The following is an 18,081-nucleotide window of genomic DNA, read 5'->3' as shown; positions in this document are numbered from 1 at the left end:
TCATTCCAAAATCTGCAAGCACGTACGAATGCAAAATATTACGATTCTGCATTTGTGTAGTAGAAATAAAAATACTATTGTTGGCACGTTGTGCCCAACCAGAAGTCCCCCTTTTCCAGGCTGGTGCACACACCCCTCAGCTGTGTAGAGACTGGTGCTGACAGCTGACAGCTATACCCTCACCCCAGGAAATTCCCTCAGCTGAATGGGAGCTGCTTTGCTCGGGAGTCCACAGCCAGTAATTGCCTGACACTGGGGTAGGGAAGGCCAGCCCCAGTTACCTCAAGATGGGATTAGCCCTGACGCAATCCATGCCCGAGAGCTCCCTGTGGACCGCACGGGGGCTAAGCCGCAGCTGCGACCGTGGCCTCGCGTAGCTCCCTGCCTTAGCCTGCTTCCTTCTCTTTCTCCTGAGTGGTTTTCCTCACTAGATAGCACGTACTGAAATCTGCCTTTAGGGAAACTGACCCAAGTGTCTACCTCATAAAGTTTCTCTGAGGATAAAGTGATGTAATATAGATAAAGAAATTTGTCCCATGTCTGGCTTATAGCAGGTGTTCAATAAATGTTACAGATCGTTATCTAAGGGGCCTAACATCAGAACCTCTTAGTATGATGGTAACGGGGTAGAAATCTGGTGGCCTGGTCAGTGGATTGAATTTTACCTCCTAAAAAGGTGGGATGAGCAGAGAGGGGCAGCTGGACTGTCTTGATTCTCTCAGCTTTGGACAGTGAGGGTCCTTACACAGCTGAGGACAAAAATTCAGTCATTATATACACTTACCAACAGAGGGCGCAATTTCCACACAAATACTGTGCTTTTCCTCTGCTGATCTGAACAGGGTTTGATCAAGGCAGCCCAGGAGGGTAGGGGAGACCCATTTCCTGGCGAGCGGACTTAAGGAAGTGCCTTAAGACCTGCACAGATAATGGGAGAAGGCAGAACAGGAAGAAACACTGAGTCAAGCTGGTGGGGAAGCTTTCTGGGAGGTGAAGTTTAGGCTGGGCACTCAGGAACCCATGGGGTCAAGGGAGACAGCATTTGCAGAGGAACTCCTAGGCTGGATGATCAGCTCCCGGACAGAGCAGGGGCAGCGAGGGTGGCTAAGGGAGCCTGTGCAGGGCACCAAAGAGGGAAAGAGGACTATGATTCCAGCCAAGGGGTCTTAGGAGAACAGTGGGTCCACCGACACGGGGCGGAAGTCACAGGGGACATAATTTTTATGGAACACTTGACAGCCCTTTCTCCAACTGCCTTGGCTTCCTGTTATGGCTCCATCAGCAGTGACCTTGCCCTACATAGCACCTTTCCAGCAAGTCATAATTTTGCAGGATTCCTGCTCTGTACAGATTCCAGAAACAAGAGCAAAACTCAGAAATGTTAATAGCAAAAGATTCCATTGGTTTTTTTCCATTCTGAGTAAATAAGGCAAGAAATTCCCCACAGCTTTCCCTTACATAAGCATTTGAACAGGGAAGTTTTGATATAAAAATTAGCTTCAGGGAATTAACTACACAATGGGAATTAAAGGGTATGTTAAAGAGTCTCCTAAGGCTGATGGGAAATACACAAAGAAGGGGAGAGGAACCCCTAAGGCTGGGGTTCAGCCCTTGCTGGAGAACATGTGGTTGCAGCCTACTGGATGGCAGAGAAGTTCTCTGGGTTGTCTTTGGACAGAACTGGTCCACAGTCAGAGTTCAAGGCTGATGAGCAGAGAACTGTAGGCTGGGATTGCCAGCGGAAACTTCCCACTAGGTGCCCACAAAATTCCCCAGGAGGTTGTTTTGAGGGAACAGAACTTGCTGAGAAGCCTCCTTGGGAGAGCGCTGCAGCTGGACTTTCCCGCAAACTGGCTGAGTCACTCCTGCCTTTCGTCAGGAATCCACCCACGAGGGTGCAGCTAAACTCGCCGCTGGAAAACCAGGCGGGACACCCACAGAAGTAGTCATGGATACGCCAGCAGGAGTGCTGCTTAAACGTGCTGGGGGTAAGCCTCACCAGAGGTCAGAGTCCTAGAAGCACGTCTGAAGGAAAGTGCAAGGGAACCAGGAGGATGTTCACCTTGCCCCGCCCCTCCAGCACCCTCTGCTGATAGAGTGCAGCACGTAACTTGTGCCGGCTGGCAAGGGGGACACGTTCCAGATGCATCTGTAGCTGGAATGTAATAAACTGATAACTGGTACAGGACACTGTGGGCTTCTTTGGGAGGCTGGGGGTCTTTTCCATAAAGTCTTTTTGAAAAATATCATTTTTAGGAAATATTCCTGCCAGCTGAGAAATGAATCAAAGTGAAGAACTTAAAAGAAAAAAATACTGTAAAAGGCAAAAATAATTAAATCGAACTAATAAAACTATGTAAGCCAAATTGTTGTGATTAATATATGAAATGCAAGAAAAATGAGATAAAAATAATTCTTACAATTGTATATAATAAAGTTTTCATAGTTATGAACTAGGAGTTTTATATCATAAATTACTTTGACAAAAGCTGGATGGTAGTTGATGGCCATTCTGACAGGTGTGGGATGGCGTCTCATTGTGATTTTGATTGCATTTCCCTGATGTGAATGATGCTGAGCAAATCTTCATGTTCCTCTCGGACATCTGCATTTCCTCTTTTGGGAAAACGTCTGTTCAGTTCTTCTGCCCGTATTTTAAATGGGTTGGTTGCTTGTTTACTTGCTTTTTAATTGAAGTACCGTTGATTTAAAATGTATTCGTTTCTGGTAGACAGCAATGGATGGACTTACGCTCAGTGAAGTAAGTCAGACAGAGAAAGACAAATAATGTAAGATATCACTACCACGTGGAATCTAAAAAAATACAACAACTAATGAAAGTAACAGAAAAGAAACAGACTCACAGCCGTAGAGAAGGCGCCAGTGGTCACCGTGGGGAGAGGGAAGGGGTGGCGAGAGGGAGGGGGAGGAGGACGAGGTACAAACTGTCAGGTATAAATCAAGCTACAAGGATTAGTGTACAACATATAGATATAGCTAATATTTTACAATCGTAAGTGGAGTACAACTTTTTAAATTGTGAATTACTATTTTGTAAACCTGTAACATATAATATTGTACATCAACTATACTTAAATTTTTAAAAATATATTATAAAATAAATGCATAAACAAATAAATAAATATTTTTAAAACTGGGTGGTGGCAAAGGAGAGTGTGTTCAATTTTTCACCTATCATAGAGTTGTCCGTTGCTATGGTTTTATTCTTGAAGTTAATACATTTAAGAAATTTTAAAAATAAGAAGTATCTGTCCACTAGTAGAATAAAAGTTGAATGGAAAATTTCTAAGTAACTAGAGAGAGAAAGACCAAGGAAAAATGCAGCAAAAAACAAGAAAAGGATGAAAAGGAATAAACAAAAATATACAAATTATAAAAGATTACAGTAGCTCCATCATACTAGTAATCATAGTAAATGTAAATGTTTTTTGTAAGACACACTTAAAGAAAAAATGTTTCTCATCGGTTAATAAATAAGAGAGTAGGCAAAAATATATGAAATAAATGAAAGTATATTTTAAAAACTCAGAGAAAGTAGAAAAGGCAAAAAAGCAAGGACTGGGAATAGAAGGCATAAAGATATTCCTCATTTGTAGATAATAGTCATAAATGTTAAGGCATTGATTGTATTACATCAAAATCTATAATATGAAATATATTAAAATTCAGAAAGTTGTAACATTGAAAACGGTACAGGAGAAGAGAAATTTTAAAACACTGCTCTTTACTACTATGAACAACTATATGCCAATAAAGTGGACAACCTAGAAGAAATGGACAAGTTCTTAGAAAGGTACCATCTCCCAAGACTGAACCAGGAAGAAATAGAAAATATGAACAGACCAATTATCAGTAATGAAATTGAATCAGTAACTTAAAAACTTGAACTAAGCAAAAGTCCAGGACCAGACAGCTTTAAGGTGAATTTTACCAAACATTTAGAGAAGAGTTAACACCTATCCTTCTCAAACTATTCCAAAGAATTGCAGAGGAAAGAACACTTCTGAGCTCTTTCCATGAGGCCAGTGCCATCCTGATACCAAAACCAGACACAGATATCACACAAAAATAGAAAGTTACAGGCCAAGATCTCTGAACATAGATGTAAAAACCCTCAACAAAGTATTCGTAAACTGAATCCAACAACACATTAAAAAGATCATGCATCATAACCAAGTGAGATTTATCCCAGGGATGCAAGGATTTTTCAATATCTGCAAATGTGATACATCACATCAATAAATTGAAGAATGAAAACCATATGATCATCTCAACAGATACAGAAAAACGTTAAACAAAATTCAACATCCATTTATGATTAAAAAAAAAAAACTCTCCAGAAAGTGTGCATAGAGGGAAAATACCTCACCACAATAGAGGCCATATAAGATAAAACCACAGCTAACATCGTACTTAGTAGGGAAAAGCTGGAAGCATTTCCTCTAAGATCAGGAACAAGACAAGGATGCCCACTCTCATGACTTTTATTTAACATAGTTGTGGAAGCCCTGGCCACAGCAATCAGAGAAGAAAAAGAAATAAAGGGAATCCAAATTGGAAAGGAAGAAGTAAAACTGTCAGCTCTTTGAAGATGACATGATGCTGTACGTAGAGAATCCTAAAGGCACCACTAGAAAGTCACTAGAGCTCATCAGTGAATTTGGTAAATGTGCAGGATGTGAAATTAATATACAGAGATGTGCTTTATTTCTACACACTAACAATGAATTATCAGAAAGATAAATTAAGGAAGTAATTTCATTTACAATCGCATAAAAAGAACAAAATACCTGGGAGTAAACCTACTCGGAAAACTATGAGACACTGATGAAAGAAACTGAAGATGACACAAACAGATGGAAAGATATATCATGTTTTTGGATTGGAAGAATTAATATTGTTAGAATGACCATAGTACCCAAAGCAATCTACAGATTCAATGTAGTCCCTATCAAAATACCAATGGCAGTTTTCACAGAACTAGAACAATAATCCTAGTTTGTATGGAGCCACAAAGGACCCTGAATAGCCAAAACAATCTTGAGAAAGAACAGAGCCAGAGGAATTCCACACCCTGACCTCAGACTATAGTACAAACTATAGTAATCAAAACAGCATGGCACTGGCACAAAAACAGACATATAGGTTAATGGAACAGAATAGAGAGCCCAGGAATAAAGTCACACATTCATGGTCAAGTAATCTATGAGAAAGGAGGCGAGTCTACACGATGGTGAAAAGCAATCTCTTCAATAAATGGTGCTGGGAAGGCTGGCCAGCTACGTATAAAAGAATGAAATTAGAACATTTTTAATACCATATACAAAAATAAACTCAAACTGGATTATAGACCTAAATGTAAGACCAAATACTGTAAAACCCCTAGAGGAAGATGTAGGTTTTTTTGGATCTGGCTTCTAGAGCAAAGGAAACAGAAGCAAAAATAAACAAAAGAGACCTAATTAAGCTTAAAAGCTTTTGCACAGCAAAGGAAACCACAGACAAAACAAAAAGACAACCTCTGAATGGGAGAAGATATTTGTAAATGACATGACAAATAAGGGGTTAATAGCCAACATATATAAAACAGGTCATACAACTCAACATCAAAGAACCAAACAGCCTGATTTTAAAAAATGGGCAGAAGAACTAAATAGACATTTTTCCAAAGAGGAAATATAGACAGTCAACAGGCACATGAAAAGATGCTCAGCATTGTTCATCATCAAGGAAATGCAAATGAAAACTACAATGACTATCACCGCACACCTGTCAGAATGGCTGTTATCAAAAAGAACACAAATAACAAATGTTGGTGAGGATGTGGAGAAAAGGGAACCTTCATACACTTGGTGGGAATGTAAATTGTTGCAGCTTCTGTGGAAAACAGTATGGAGGATTCTCAAAAACTAAAAATAGAACTACCATACGACCCAGCAGTTTCACTCCTGGGTATATATCCAAAAACAAAAACACAAATTCAAAAAGACACATGCACCCCTAATGTTCATAGTAGCATTATTTACAATTGCCAAGTATATAGAAACAATCTAAGTGTCCATCAACAGATGAATGCACAAAGAAGGCGTGATAAACACACACACACACACACACACACACACACAATGAAATACTACTCAGCCACAAAAAAGAATAAAAATTTGTCATTTGCAGCAACGTGGATGGACTTGGAGGATATTATGTGAATGAAATAAGTCAGATGGAGAAAGACAAATACTGTATGATATCACTTTTATGTGGACTATAAAAAATACCACAAACTAGTGACTATAACAGAAAAGCAGTAGACTCACAGATACAAAGAACAAACTAGTGTTGCCAGTGAGGAGACGGAAATGAGGAGGAGAAACAGAGGGGTGAGAGTTGACATGAACAAACTATTAGATATAAATAAGCTACAAGGATACCTTGTACAACACGGGAAATGTAGCCAATATTTTATAATAACTGTAAATGGAGTATAACCTTTAAAAATTGTGAATTACTCTATTGTACACCTGTAGTCTACATGGTTTTGCACATTAACTGTACTTCAATTTTAAAAAGTAAAAATAAAAACACTGCTCTTATCTTTCGAAGATTGAATGAGGAATAAACTAAGATACAGAGCAGGCAGCTTCCGCTAGTGCAAATTAGGTTTTAGACCAGTCCTCTCACTGAGAATAGCTAGATGAGTTGAGCAAAATAACATAACACTTTGAAAGCTCAGGAACACTAACAAAGTACTGGGTCAAAGAATCATGGGTCCAGATCTAGAAGAAAACCCATGTGCTGAGAGCTGAGCCCTGCATTGGGGCCACTTTTGCCCTAGGGATGTCTACCAATCAAGAAAATGCATGTGAGAGGCTAAGCGTTCTTTCTGACAGCTTCATGGTCTGTGGGACAGTTCAAGTCTAGAACACACCAAGGGTGGGTTACCAAGGGCGGGGGCCTTGGTAACATTGCTTTCCTCCCAACATACACACACACACACACACACACACACACTTTGAGTTGGAATCCAAAAGTGCTGCATGAGAGGCGGAAGTCATCTAGTCCTTGTATATTGCAGTCCAGCTTTAAGTCATCTGAGTGACTCAAAGCATTTTCAGTTTCAGAAACTAGATTATAGTTATTCTGGACTCCTAGGCTTTCTAGGCTTGGAAGAAGCAAATTAGCTGGGATCAGGGAATGACTGAAGTAAATGGCTCACAAGCGGGCTGGTCTTTCACTGAATGTACTGCCTCAGTACTCCAAAGCTGGGCGGCGGGGCGGGGGTGGGGGGCGGGGATCAGGACAGAGAAAGTTCTCCTGAAGCTTAGAAAGCCGGAGACTGGAGTGCAGAGCAAAGAAAACTCTGTAAAGATCCAAAATCTAGTGGCCATTTAAAAAACTGCATGATATATTCCCGCAGTTCAAAAACTACTTTGCTGGACAGTAAAGCACAAAGAAATTTCTGAAATCTCCCTGATACTCACTGAAGGGAAGGGTCTAATTCTGCCTTCAAACCCTTTGAAACCAGTGGTGAGCTGAGTCAAACTAAAGCTATAACTAGCTTAGACCTAGTTCAAATACATGTCAGATTAACTCTGTCCATCCCTCTAACAGCCTGACAGAGGAAGGGGCATGTCCTGTCCTAAGCAAATATTTTATATAATTAAGTCTACTGTTCTTTCACACACAATGTCTGGAATTTTTTTAAAAAATGAGCCATTCAAAGAAGAAAAAAATGTGACCCATCATTAGGAGAGAAAATAGTCAATGGAAGCAGACCCAAAGATGGCTCAAATGTTGAAATTATGAGACTATTTTAAGTATGTTAAAGAATCTAGTAGAAAATGTGGACAATATACATAATCACATGGAGAATTTCAGCAGAGATATAAAAACTATAAAAAAGAGTCCAAAGAAAATTCTAGAAATGATAAATATTATGTCAGAGATGAAGAATTCATATGATGGCCATATCAGCAGACTGGAAACATTGAAAGAAAGCAGCATGTGAATTTGAAGCCAGGTCAATGGAAGTGAAACAGAATGAAACAGAACAGAGTTCTGAAAGAGACCCACACACATATGGTCAAATGATGTCGTACATAGGATGCAAAAACACTAATCATGAAAGAAATTCTTCTCTTGTGAAGTCTTAATCAACATGAAATATGACTTACTCAAAATTAGAGGCTATTCATCAAAAGACTCAACTAAGGTTAGAAACAGACAAAACTACATACTGGTAGAAAACGGTTGCAACACATATATCTGAAAGTGGACTTTTGTCCAGCACATGTGAAGGACTCTCATAACTCAGTAATAAAACCAAGAAACTCAGTGCAAATGTGGACGACAGACTCAAACAGACACTTTTATAAAGGAAGACATACATATGGACAATAAACACATGAGAAAGTGCTCAATATCACTCGTCAGCAAAGACAAACCAAGCACAATGAGTTACCACCATACGCCCCCCAGAATATTTACAATTTAAAAACAGAAGACAACACATGTTGGTAAGTAATTGGCATAATTGAAACTCTCACACATTGCCCTTAGATGTGGAAAATGGTACAGCTACTTTAGGAGGCTGTTCGGCAGCCTCCCATTTACCTACTGACTCTGTAATCTGACACCTATGCATTTATTCAAATGTTGTGGGTTGAGTGTTTGTGTTCCTCCCTAATTTATGTGTTGAAATCCTAACCTCCAAATGATGGCATTAGAAAGTGGGGCCTTTGGGAGGTGAGTAAAGTCATGAGGGTGGAATTTTTTTTTTTTTTTGCAGAAAACTGAAAACTAAAATGAACTAACTTATTTTTTTAAAGATTCAAATGTAAATTATAAAACTGAAAAAAATAAAATAACTGAACATAAAAACTCAAAAAAAAAAAAAGAGAATTTAACAGCAGGTTAGATGCAGTTGAAGAGAATTAGTGAGCAGGAAGACAGATCAGAAGAAAATGTCCAGAATAAAAGCATAGAGAGGCAAAAAAGTTGGGATAAAACAGTGATGTCAGAAATATAGAGAACATAGTGAGTGAGAAGTTTTAAAATATATTTAAGTGTATATTTAGAAGGAGAGGAGAAAAAGAACGGAAGGAAATATATGAAGAGAAAAACAATGTGAAACTTCCAAAAATAGTTGAAAGATATGATCCACAGATTTAAGAAGCCTCATAAATACCAAGAAGGATAAATAAAAGGAATTCCACTCTTAGATACATATCAGAGTAAACTGCCGAAGGCAAAAGAGAAAGATATAATCTTGAAACCATCCGAAGAAGTACAAATATAGATGATCAAAGTCTCAACAGGGACACGGAAATGAGAAGAACAATGGAATTATGTACTCAGCGTTCTAAAAGAAACATTCTATTCCCAGCAAATAACTGCTTCAAGAATAAACATGAAATAAAGACATTTTCAGATAAAGGGAAAATGAGAAGATTTTTTTATCCTCATGCTTGTACTAAAGGAAATACTAACAGACATTCTTGAGACAGAAGACAAATAATCCCAGATGGAAGATGAGAGATTATGAAAGGATTTAAAAGCAGCGAAAAGTCTAAATTCATAGGTAAATCTAAATTAATATTGTATATATAAGACAGCAACAATAATTTTTAGGGTATAAAATACAGAGAGAATTAAAATCACTAAGTTGGGAGGGGGTTAAATGGAGTCAAATTGTTATCCATGCATTACTGGTAAGAGGGTAAAAGTGCTACCTATAGGATGACTACTGTAATTTCTAAGAATTGGAAAAGAGCATATAATTTCTAAACTAACAGAAGAAACAATGAAATAATAAAAATGCTCAATCAAAAGAAGGGGAAAGGAGCATGAAATAAATGGGACAGAAAGAAAGCACATTGTTAACATGGTAAGTACGAGTCCACATACATGAATAATCATATTAGATGTAAGGAGATTTTTGGACTAGATTTTAAAAGAACAATTTTCTGTTTATTAGAATACATCTAAAACCTGAGGATATAGCAGAAAGAAAAAGCATGGATAAAATACACTAGGCAAACACGAACCTCTTCAAAACTTGTGTCACTGTATTAACATCAAACAAAATAGACGTTAAAGCAAAAATATTTCTACAGATAAAGAAGGATGCTTCATAATGATAAACTGATTCACTGGGAAAGTATAGTAATTGTAAGTATGTGTTTATCTTATTTATTCAAAGCCTAAAAATAGATAAAACCAAAACTGGCTGATCTTGTGGGTCAGTTCATATATATTGTCCACCGAGAGAGCCTAGAAGCAAAGGATGTACAGGAAAGTGACATGATGTGACAAGACTGGCCCCTCACCACTGTGCCCTGCCTTCCCAGGTCCACCGCCTCTCACCCTAAGAAGAGAATCAGACAAACCCAGATTGAAGGACATTCTAAAAAATACCTGGCCGGTCCTCTCAAAAACTGTTAGGGTCATCACATACACAAAGCAGCCTGAGAAACCATCACAGATCAGGGAAGGCTAAGGAGCCACGGCAACAAAATACAAGGTGGTGTCCTCAGTGAGATCCTGAAACAGGAAAGTCACTTTAGGGAAAGACTGGTGCAATCCAAAAAAAGTATGGAATTCAGTCAGTTTTTTAATGTTTATTATTTATTGATTTATTTTCCGGGAGGAAGTAATTAGCTACCTTCCTTCCTTCCTTCCCTTATTTTAATGGATGTACTGAGAATGGACCCAGGACCCCATGCATGCTAGGCATGCACTCTACCACTGAGCTATACCCTCCCCCCAGGATTTTGTTAATTTTCTAAAAATAACTGAACTGCAAGGAAAATAGGTTAATTTACAATCATAATTGAAAGCTTAAACTCACTGCTTTCAGTAAAAGATTTAAGCAAACAAAAAGTCAGTAAGAATTATAAAATGCTGAAGAATGCAATGAACAAACTTGACCTAGCTGATGCACATAGGACACTACACCCAACAACATAGAATGCGCATTGTTTCAAACACCCATAAAGCATTTACAAAAGTTAGCTATACGCTGAGCCGTAAAGCGAGCCTCAGCAAAGTTGAGAGAATTGAAATCATACAGAGAATGTTCCTAACCACAAGGCAGTTAAGCTGGGAATTATTAACAAAAAAAAAAGATGATAAGAAAATCCCCTATTTTTAGAAAATAAAAACTACAATTCTAAAAAAAGAAATACCTTATGGAGCAGAGAAGAAATCATAATGGCAATTAGGAAGTATTTTGAAGTGAAGCATAGCAAAAACTATGTGTAAAGACTTGTGGGATGGAGCTAAACAGGCTTAGAGGGATGTTAACACTGTTTGTTACATAGAAGAATGGCTGCAAATTAATGATACTGCACCCAGCTCAAGCAGTTAGAAATCAAATAAACCCAAAGTAGAAGAAAATGATAAAAAGTTGAAAATTATAAAACAGAAAAAATATAAATTGTCAACAAGGGCAAAAAGTTGTTTCCTTATAAAGACTAAAAAAATTAACAAGCCTCTGGCAAAACTACACAAGATAAAGAGGGAAATGACACAGATAATACAAGTCAGCAATGTGAAAGGACACATCACTACAGATCATAAAGCCACTAAAAACCTAGGAAGATAGAAACACTTTCTGTGCCAATGCATTTGAAAATTTAGGTGAAATGAGTAAATTCCTTGACAAAATCTCACAACTGACACAGAAAGAAATAAGAATGATAAGTAGTTTTATAACTAACAGAAAATAAAAAATCTGCGATGAAAATTTCTTTTTTTTAACATTTTTTATTGATTTATAATCACTTTACAATGTGTCAAATTCCAGTGTTCAGCACAATTTTTCAGTCATTCATGGACATATACACACTCATTGTCACATTTTTTTCTCTGTGAGTTATCATAACATTTTGTGATGAAAATTTCTTTCTCAAAAAAAAGTCTAAGTGGCTTCACAGGCAAATGATACAAAATGGCAAACTTCTCCATTTCTCCCAAGGAATACAAAATAGGAAACTCATCCCAACTCATGTTATGAGGCTAGCGTGGTCCTGCTGGCATGACCTGGCAAGGTATTACAAGAAAAGAAAATTACAGTTTAATCTCACTCAAGAACATAGAAGCAAGAGTCATAACAAAATATCCACAAATGCACCAGGCAACCAAGCAAGTGCATTCCTGCCTAGGCTGCTGTATTGCAGTGATGTGAGCTCAGCTCTAAAAACTGGTCAGTATGATGTGCCACTGTTACAGAGTGGAGGGGAAGCCAAGTGTGATCATCTCAGTGGACAAGAAAACGCATTTGATAAAATTCAGCGTCTATCATTTGGGGAAAAAAGTTTTGACAACCTAGAAAACTAGGGAAACATCGTTAATCTCGTTAAGTGTATCTTCAAAACATCATTCTCAGTGGTGCAATGTTGAAAGATTTAAGATTTAATATTGTGAGCACAGCCAGATACCCTATGTGACCACTTCCATTTTCCACTGATTTTTTAAAAATTAGTAAACTTCATTTTTAGAATAATTTTATTCTTTTATTTTGATTGAAGTGTAGTTGATTTACAATATTACATTAGTTTCAGGTGCACAACATAGTGATTCAATATTTTTATAAATCATACTCCATTTAAAATTATTACAAAATACTGGTTGTATTTCCCTCTGCTCTACAGTATATCTTTGATGCTTATTTATTTGATACATAATAGTTTGAGAATCATTTTAGATTTAAAGAAAAAGTGAGCTACTAGTACAATAGAATCCTCAGATAACCCCTGTCACAGTTTCCCCTATTATTAATATCTTGCATTTGTGTGGTATATTTGTTATAATTCAGGAACCAATGTTGGTATTTTACTGTTAACTAAAGTACATAGTTTACATTAATGGTCCAGTTCTATAGGTTGATGGCTCATTTCTGTTTATTGCTAAATCATGTCTCATTTTTATGGACATGCACTGTACCACAGCTTATCGATTCACCTATTGAAGGGCATCTTGATCACTTCCAGTTTGGGGCAGTTGTGAATAACCTGCTATAAACACTCATGTAGATGTTTCTGTGTATACAGAAGTTCTCATCTTAATTGGGAAACACCTAGGAGCATGACTGGTAAGTTAAGTCTATGTTCTCCTTTGTAAGAAACAACCAAACTGTCTTCCAACGTGATTGTACTATTTTGAATCCTCACCAGTAAGGAATGAGGGTTCTTGAAGTTCCAAATCCTCACCAGCATTTCATGTTGTCAGTTTTTTGTGTCTGTGTTGCTTTAGCCATTCTAATATGTATGTATGTATTGCTAACATTTTTTCACATGTCTATGTGCCACCTGTATGTCTTCTTTTGTAAAGTGTCTGTTCAGATCTTTTGCCCATTTTTAATGGGGCTATCTGTTTTCTTATTGCTGAATTTTAGGATTCTTTGTATCTTTTGGCAAAATATTCTCTCCCAGTCTATAGCTTCTATTTTCATTCTCTTAACAGTGTCTTTCACAGAGAATTTTTTTATTTTAATAGAGTTCAACTTAGCAATTTTTTCTTTCATGCTTTGTGGTTTTTTGGGATTTGTCTAAAAATTTACTGTCAAGACCCAAAGTCACCTGGATTTTCTCCTACACTGTTTTCTAAAAATTTTATAGTTTTGTGTTTTGCATTTAGATCCATGGTCCATCTTGAGTTCATTTTTGTGAAAGGTATTAGGTCTGTGTGTGGATTCATTTTATTTGTTTGCATATGGATGTCTCTTCAGCAAAGAGTTAACTCAGCAGGCTTGGGGTGTGTTCAAGCCCCACACATTCAAAAGAAGGGATTTGTTCCTGAACTGCTCCTGGAAGATAACCTTTAAATTCTCGAAATATCCTACCTGTTTTTGCACACCTGGGGTCTTGGGTCATGCCAGATAGTGTATTCTACAATGTGATTTATGTTGGGGGTCTTGTGTGATGCTGTATCAATTTGACCCCTGGAGGGGCTGGAGACGGAGTAACTAAGGTTAATCACACAAATGTTCCATGCCTCTGTGACTGACACCAAAGCTCAGGTGAGCTTCCCTGGTTGACAATACTTGTATATGTTGTCATATGTCATGGCTGGGAGAATTAAGCACCATCTGCACAGCTCCACTGGGAGAGGACAAGTGGCAGCTAGCTCCCAGTCTTCCCAGCGCTCCATCCCATGTGTCTTTCTCCTTGGCTGATTTTAATCTGTATTCTTTCACTGTAGTAAACTGTTACCATGAGCATAACAACTTTTCTGAGTCCTTTGAGATCTTCTAGTGAGTCATTAAATGTGAGGGTGATTTTGGGGACACCTGACAGAGTGTCCAATTGCTTCAACACCATTTGTGGGAAAGACTATTTTGTCTCCATGGAATTGCCTTTGCTTCTTTGTCAAAGATCAGTTGACAATATTTGGGTGAATATATTTCTGTGCTTTCTATTCTGTTACATTTATGTATTTGTCTATTCTTTCACTGATATCATGCTGTCTTGATTACTATAGCTTCATAGTAACTGTTGAAGTCATATAAAGTCAGCCTTCTAACTTGGTTCTTCTTTTTTTCAGTATTGGCTTCTTGTTTTTCCATGTAAACCTTGGAATCAGTTTGTTAATATTCATAAAATAGCTTGCTAGGATTTTGACTGGTATTGTATGTACTGACAGTCAAGTTGGTAAGAATATGCATCTTAACAATATGAATTCTTTCTATTTATTAACATAAACTATCTCTCTATATATTTAGATCTCTTTTGATTTCTTTCATTGGAATTTTGTAGTTTTCCTCATGAACATCCTGTATGTATTTTTTTTAACTTTATATACATATATATTTATAGAAGTAATAATCCGTTTACAATGTTGTGTCAATTTCTGGTTTATAGCATAATGCTTCAGTCATACATGAACATACATATATTTGTTTTCATATTCTTTTTCACCATAAGTTACTACAAGATATTGAATATAGCTCCCTCTGCTGTACAATATAAACTTGTATCTGTAAATCTCAAACTCCCAATTCATCCCTTCCCACCCCCTTCCCCTCCTGGTAACCGTAAGTTTATTTTCTACATCTGTGAGTCTATTTCTGTTTTGTAAATAATTTTCCTTGTCTTTTTTTTTTAGATTCGACATATAAGCGATATCATATGGTATTTTCTTTCTTTTTCTGTCTTACTTCACTTAGAATGAGAATCTCCAGCTCCATCCATGTTGCTGCAAATGGCATTATTTTATTATTTTTTTATGGCTGAGTAGTCTTTCTTTGTATAAACATACCACAACTTCTTTATCTAGTCATCAGTCAATGGGCATTTAGGTTGTGTCTGTGTCTTGGCTATTATATATAGTGCTGCTATGAACATTGGGGTGCAGGTATCTTTTCAAATTAAGGGTCCCTCTAGATATATGCCCAGGAGTGGGATTGCTGAATCATAGTGTAAGTCTATTTTCAGTTTTCTGAGGAATCTCCATACTGTTTTCCATGATGGCTACATCAAACTACATTCCCACCAGCAGTGCAGGAGGGTTCCCCTTTCTCCACAGCCTCTCCAGCATTTATCATTTGTGGAATTTTGAATGATGGCCATTCTGACTGGTGTGAGGTGATACCTCATTGTAGTTTTGATTTGCATTTCTCTCATAATTAGCACTATTGATCCTTTTTTCATGTGCCTATTGATCATTTGTATGTCTTCATTGGAGAATTGCTTGTTTAGGTCTTCTGCCCATTTTTGGATTGGGTTGTTTGTTTTTTTCTTATTAAGTTGTATGACCTGTTTATATATTCTGGAAATTAAACCTCTGTTAGTCGCATCTTTTGCAAATATTTTCTCCCATTCCTAAGTTGCTGTTTTGTTTTGCATATGATTTCCTTTGCTGAGCAGAAGCTTATAAGTTTAGTTAGGTCCCATTTGTTTATTTTTGCTTTTGTTTCTATTGCTTGGGTAGACTCCTCTAGGCGAACATTGCTGAGATGTATGTCAGAGAACATTTTGACTATGTTTTCTTCTGAGAGGTTTATAATGTCTTGTCTTATGTTTAAGTCTTTAATCCATTTCGAGTTTATTTTTGTGTGTGGTGTGAGGGAGTCGTCTAATTTCATTGATTTACATGCAGCTGTCCAGTTTCCCTACACCATTTGCTGAAGAGACTGTTTTTACTCTATTGTATATTCTTGCCTCCTTTGTCAAAGATTAATTGACCAAAAGTCTGTGGGTTTATTTCTGGGCTCTTTATTCTGTTCTGTTGATCCATATGCCTGTTTTGTAACAATACCACACTGCTTTGATTACTGTAGCTTTGTAGTATTGTCTGAAGTCTGGGAGGGTTATTTCTCCAGCTTCATTCTTTTTCTTCAGTAATGTTTCGGCAATTCTGGGGGTTTTGTGATTCCATATGAATTTTAGGATTATTTGCTCTAGTTCTGCAAAAAATGTCCTTGGTAATTTGATAGGGATTGCATTAAATCTGTACATGGCTTTGGGTAGTATGGCCATTTTAACAAGATTAATTCTTCCAATCCAAGAATATGGGATGTCGTTCCATTTCTCTAAGTCATCTTTAATTTCCTTAGTCAATGTTTTGTGGTTCTCCACATATGTCTTTCACTTCCTTGGTCAGATTGATTCTTAAGAATTTTATTTTTTGGTTGCAATTTTAAAAGGAATTGTTTCTTTACTTTCCTTTTCTGATATTTCATTCTTAGTGTAAAGAAATGCAACTGATTTCTGCATGTTAATTCGTGTATCCTGCTACCTTGCCAAATTCTTTTATCAACTCTTAGTAGTTTTTGTGTGGAGACTTAAGAGTTTTTTTTTTTATATATAGTTGTTTTATATATAGTGTCATGTCATCTGCATATAGTGACAATTTTACCTCTTCTCTTCCTATTTGGACCCCTTTTCTTTCTTTTTCCTGTCTGATTGCTGTGGCTAGGACTCCCAATACTATATTGAATAAGAGTGATGAGAGTGGGCATCTTTGTCTTGATCCAGATTTTAGCAGGAAGGCTATCAGCTTTTCACCATTCACTGTTATGCTGTCTGTAGGTTTGTCATAAATAGCTTTTATGAAGTTGAGATATGTTCCCTTTATATCCACTTTGGTTAGAGTTTTTAACCGTAAATGAAGTGTTGAATTTTATCAAATGCTTTTTCCGAATCTATTGAGGTGATCATATGATTTTTGTCCTTTCTCTTGTTGATGTGGTGTATCACATTGATTGATTTGTATATGCTGAAACATCCTTGTTTCCATGGGATGAACCCAAGTTGATCAGGGTGTATGATCTTTTTTGGTGTTGTTAGATTCTGTGTGTTAATATTTTGTTGAGGATTTTTGCATCTATGTTCATCAATGGTATTGGCCTATAGTTTTCTTTTTTGATAGTGTCTTTTTCTGGCTTTGGTATCAGGATGATAGTGGCTTCATAGAATTAGTTTGGGAGTATTCCCTCCTCTTCAATCTTTTGGAAGAGTTTGAGAAGGATCAGTATGAGGTCGTCTTTGTAGATTTGATAGAATTCCCCAGTGAAGCCATCTGGTCCTAGACTTTTGTTTGCAGGGAGGTTTTTTGTTTTTTTTTCGATTACTGATTCTATTTCACTTCTAGTGATGAGTCTGTTCAAATGATCTGTTTCTTCTTGATTCAGTTTTGGTGGGCTGTATGTTTCCAGAAACTTGTCCATTTCTTTTAAGTTGTCCAATTTATTCCATATAGTTGTTCATAGTATTTTCATATGATTTTTTTTTGTATTTCTGTGGTGTTGGTTATAATTTCTCCATTTTTCTTTCTTTTTTTGTTTGTTTGTGCTCTCATCTTCTTGGTAAGCCTGGCCAGAGGTTTGTCAATATTGTTGACTCTTTTTAAAAGCCAGCTCTTGGTTTGATTGATTTTTTTTTTCAATTTTTTTAAATCTCTATTTTATTTCTTTCCTCCCTAATCTTTATTATTTCTTTCCTTCTTTCCTTCTGCTGACTTTAGGTTTTGCTTGTTCTTCTTTTTCTAATTCTTTTAGGTGGTAGGTTAGGTTGTTTATTTAAACTTGTTCTTGTTTTTTGAGGAAGGCCTGCATCACTGTTA

General features: G+C 37.0%; 1 protein-coding gene across 5 annotated transcripts in view; it reads left to right on the top strand.

Annotated features, from left to right (window-relative positions):
- Positions 1-9,432: 9,432 nt before the first annotated feature.
- Positions 9,433-18,081, top strand: part of CHIT1 (chitinase 1) — a 30,609-nt gene continuing 21,960 nt past the window's right edge. For 3 of the 5 annotated variants that reach the window (XM_072948240.1, XM_072948241.1, XM_072948238.1), the window contains exons 1-2: positions 9,433-9,598; positions 9,995-10,188. Coding sequence is in view for 1 of the 5 variants with exons in the window: in XM_072948237.1 (XP_072804338.1) it covers positions 9,559-9,598 (40 nt within the window). In the remaining 4 variants the exon portion in view is untranslated. The remainder of the gene's footprint in view (positions 9,599-9,994; positions 10,189-18,081) is intronic. The other 2 variants (XM_072948237.1, XM_072948239.1) reach the window with 2 other exon arrangements.

The sequence above is a fragment of the Vicugna pacos genome, chromosome 23 (assembly GCF_048564905.1).
Source record: "Vicugna pacos chromosome 23, VicPac4, whole genome shotgun sequence".
NCBI lineage: Eukaryota > Metazoa > Chordata > Mammalia > Artiodactyla > Camelidae > Vicugna > Vicugna pacos.
Note: the sequence above shows the minus strand (reverse complement) of the source record. Positions and strands in the feature narration are given on the sequence as shown.